Source organism: Rutilus rutilus, assembly GCF_951802725.1.
Source record: "Rutilus rutilus genome assembly, chromosome: 18".
NCBI lineage: Eukaryota > Metazoa > Chordata > Actinopteri > Cypriniformes > Leuciscidae > Rutilus > Rutilus rutilus.
Window position 1 is genome coordinate 30,159,150 of NC_140231.1, and position 3,919 is coordinate 30,163,068.

A 3,919-nucleotide genomic window follows, 5' to 3' on the forward strand; every position below is an offset into this window, starting at 1 on the left:
CTGCTGAAATCAGTGGCGTAGCCACGAGGGCCTAGCCTAGGCCACCTCATTTACATGTCCGGCCCCCTCAGATTTCTGATTGCTTAAAATAAAATAATAAAAATAAGAAATTGTTGATGTGTTAGTCTAATTGATAGATTGACCAATCTAAATACTGCGCAGAAAAATGCGGCTGTTTTCAAACTTGATTTGACGTGTTACGCTGTCATCTTCGTGTGAGAGTTCATGCGGTGACAATGGCAGCGTTGTGCAAAGTACAATATTACGCACGAAAAGATGAGCGAAAAGGAGAAAATAAGCCATCTACATCTGAGTTTGCTTCAGCTTACTACATGACGACAGCGAGTGAAGCGGCTAGGAGACAGAAACGCACATAATTTCATCACAGGAATAGCGGTGAGACTTCGACTCAGATCGGCACAATGCGCAATGATTTGTTTGCAATTGATGAACCGCCTTCACAACCAGTGATGACCACATTTCCTGTATAGCCTATATCTGTTGTGTATGAAGAGTTTGGTTTCAAAACGCGATAAATCCATTATGATTAATTTGAGTAATAATGTGTTTTCTTTACCAAAGAGTGGAAAGATCCAGATTTTGATTTTCAAATATTTATTATAAAAAAGGATGTTTCCCCCCAAAATGCAATAAATTCATGACAGTTTTTTTTCTCCAAAATGCAATTAATCCATTGAATCAATATAAAAGTTATTTTTCATATTTTAACTGTTGAAAATACACAACAAAGTAAGTTGATCCACATATGACAACCTTTGAACTTGGTCAATAAGTCTTATATAACTTACAGGCACTCCGACATTAAATCACCATCGCTAAGAAATACCTCCTGAACTTTTTTTTACGGCGATCAGCTGTAAAATGGCTTGGTCCTGCTCGGTTTTCGTTGACTTTGAGTAAAACAACTGAAAGTTTTTCAAAAGATCCCCTGGGGTCAAAGTGTCAGCGTGACATAAGTTTGATATGCTGTCGTGTGAGAACAAGCAACAGGCGGCATTTTTCCTCCTCCCGCGTGCCTCATCTTCTTAATCTTCTCAAGTAGCCTAAAATGATTAGATTTCGATGGCTTACGTTTCTTCCCCACCGCAAAAACCACCACAGGGTCACCAATGCCGTCAAAATTATTATTATTTTTATTTATTTTTAAAGTGTGGATCACAAAGTAGAAGGAAAACTAGGATGCCGGGTTTATTCAAAGCGCCGTCGTTACGGTTTACAAAGCGTGGAATGGTGCGCTGACTGCGCTGTGATTAGTTGAGCGTATCGCATTCTGCAGAGAAAGGGAAACGGAAAGGGAGAAAACATGACAGAATAACACGGCGGATATCGCATTTTACGTAAAATTAAAAATGGACTTTTCAACACCGACCAGCAATACAGATTTTTTGCAGGAACTAAATATATATATGACGTTTGTCCAGAGCCGGATTAACGCAAAGGCAAACTAGGCACGTGCCTAGGGCCCGATTGGCGGGATGGGGCCCAGACAGAGGGACATCTACAATTTATTTCAATATTTATTAATTAACTAAAAATAGTGACGATGTTTATCTTAACCATAGACTGTTACATTACGTCACATTAACGCCAGCCCATGACTGTATATATATAGAGGCGCCAGCCAGTTAAGTCCGAGGGGACGTCAGCGGCGGTCAGAGGTCAGAGCGGGACAACAAAGCTAGCAGGCAGGTGTGTTTTGAGTAGGCTAACATTCAAGATGCTTTCGGGTGCGGCAAAACGTAAAAAGAAAAAAAATGAAGAGGAACAAAAGAAGAGACAGCGGGGGGCTTTACAGAAGTTTCTGTCGGGCAGCCGTCCGACAGCTGTGAACCTGCTCGAGTCAGCAGAGCCAGAGGCCGAGCCAGGCCCGGAGACACGGCCCGAAGACGCGGTGGAAGATGCGGCGGGAAATGCGGCGGAAGACGCTGTGGCGCCGTCAACATCAGCGCCGTCACAGAAGGACAAACTGATGGAAGAACAGCAGCCAGCCAGAAGTGAGCCCAATATCGTTCAGTATAAGTTTGACACAAAGTGGTATTTTAAGATTAAACAGTTCTGACAAACAGTTTATGACATCCTTCCAGAACTTCTGTATATCAGAACATTCCCATAGACAGTGAATTAGAGTTCCTTTATAATTTTGGCATTTTGTACTTTTTGTCTTCTGGACATGATGATGATTTAATCGTTTTGTATTTAAGAAAAAATATATCGCATTTTCTTTTGAACTTTTTACATCATGAAGATTTAAAAATGAACCCTGAAATAAGGTGATGAATACATACATTTTCCTGTATAAACTCAGTTTATCACATCTGAACACAGTCTAGTACAGAAAAATACAAGCTATATATTCAGTAAAGCGTGTCTGATTGTAGAATGTGAAGATCTGCTGTATTCAGTGCATCATGAAGTAGGAGAGCAGAGAACAGCAGAGGAACAGGAAGCTCTGGGTGACACTCTGAGCCCCGTTACACAGGTTCCCCTCACAACATGAGATGCCCTCAACATTAGGAATAAATGCGGCGTCACAAATAGATTTAGACGCACAGCCTTTTACAACAACTGACTGATCTCCAAAAGTCCCTGATGAAAAGAAAGAAAACAAAGGTTAGTCTAAAAGCTGGACATTGATGTGATTTGTATCAAATATTTAAATTGATGGTGGAGAAACAAAAATAACAACAATCTTCGTCCTTTTCCAGATCCTCACCTGTTGCTTTAACACACCGATCTTCAGTCCCTGAACAGCTCACTTTGTTTGAGCAGGTCTGTCCATCACAGTAGTAACATTTCCTTCCATTGGGGATGTTAGAGGGATCTACAGGAGGAAAAAAGGTATTAGTTTAATTAGATTTTTTGTATAAAATATAATATCTAATGAAACAACACTCCTTTAGCTGCTCCATTCAATCAGTTCACAGCAGATGAGCCACACCCTGCATTTCATTTCCTGATTGAATGTCCTTTGGAAGAAAAATGAATGTTGACTTTAAAGAAGATAGTCATTTGCACAAGGTCAGGAAAGCACAATACCTGGAGCATCTTGGACGTTACACTGGTTTGTGTTACAGCAGGAAAAAGACACCTTTGAAATGCCGAAGTTAATGGATCCACTTTGACAGTCAACAGCACAATCTTTAATCTTCACTTTTACACTAAGTTGACCTAAAATATGAATGATACAGAAAAGACCAATACATGTTATTTTGATGGAATAATTATAAATATGTAAAAAAGTTTTTTAGCAAAACAATCGGATAGAAAACAAATTAAACAGCAGAAATAAATAAAATATTCTGTGATTGATTTAGTAAATTCTGCCAAGAAAACAAGTCACAGTTATATGAGAAGTTACACTTACACCACTCGATCTGTCATGCTGGTCTTACCTTGTGTTACTGCTGTTAAACTCATGCACTTGGAAGATCCACTGGGACATGTTTTTAACTTCTGATCGGCACAAGAACCCGTCAGACCCGAGCACTCATAACAGCTGAGAGAGTGTCCTTTAGTAATAAAACAAAGAGACAGTGAGAGAGAGATCCAATGAAAAAAAAAATGAAACTATGATAAACTCTATTTGTCTTCGTACCTGCTGTGAAAAGAATGAAGAGAAGAAAAACTGAGATTTGCAGATCCATCTTTGATCAGGAGAATGAAACATCATGCCACCGAAACGGTGCTCATTTTATAGCTTATCAAAAGGGGAGGGTCTTTATGGGGAAATAAAAATGGAGAAGCAGAAATTATACAGTTTACTTGCTACTTAACAATAAATTGAAGTTTGATAAGGAAATTGTAAGCACTTTGCAGGTCTACCTAAACCTATTCTTAAATTGATAGTTCACCCAAAGATCATTCACTCGCCCTCATGTCATTCAAAACCTGTATAACT

At 39.3% G+C, this 3,919-nt stretch overlaps 1 protein-coding gene across 1 annotated transcript; it reads right to left on the reverse strand.

Moving 5' to 3' along the window:
* Window positions 1-2,281: 2,281 nt before the first annotated feature.
* LOC311276733 (urokinase plasminogen activator surface receptor-like) lies at window positions 2,282-3,717 on the reverse strand. The gene is made up of 5 exons (XM_084386603.1): window positions 3,617-3,717; window positions 3,414-3,530; window positions 3,058-3,189; window positions 2,735-2,842; window positions 2,282-2,607 (listed from the first exon to the last, which is right to left on the reverse strand). Exons 1-5 carry the CDS (start codon window positions 3,663-3,665, stop codon window positions 2,420-2,422), a joined length of 594 nt encoding a protein of 197 aa, XP_084242729.1. The 5' UTR covers window positions 3,666-3,717; the 3' UTR covers window positions 2,282-2,419.
* Between the last annotated feature and the right edge of the window lie 202 nt (window positions 3,718-3,919).

Bases quoted from the DNA above. Each gene is read 5' to 3' on its own strand.
- LOC311276733 (XM_084386603.1), bottom strand. From the start codon at position 3,665: ATGGATCTGCAAATCTCAGTTTTTCTTCTCTTCATTCTTTTCACAGCA. The intron at 3,531-3,616 runs GTACGAAGACAA...TTATTACTAAAG, and splicing joins CTTCATTCTTTTCACAGCAG to GACACTCTCTCAGCTGTTAT. The intron at 2,843-3,057 runs GTATTGTGCTTT...TTCCTCCTGTAG, and splicing joins TAACGTCCAAGATGCTCCAG to ATCCCTCTAACATCCCCAAT.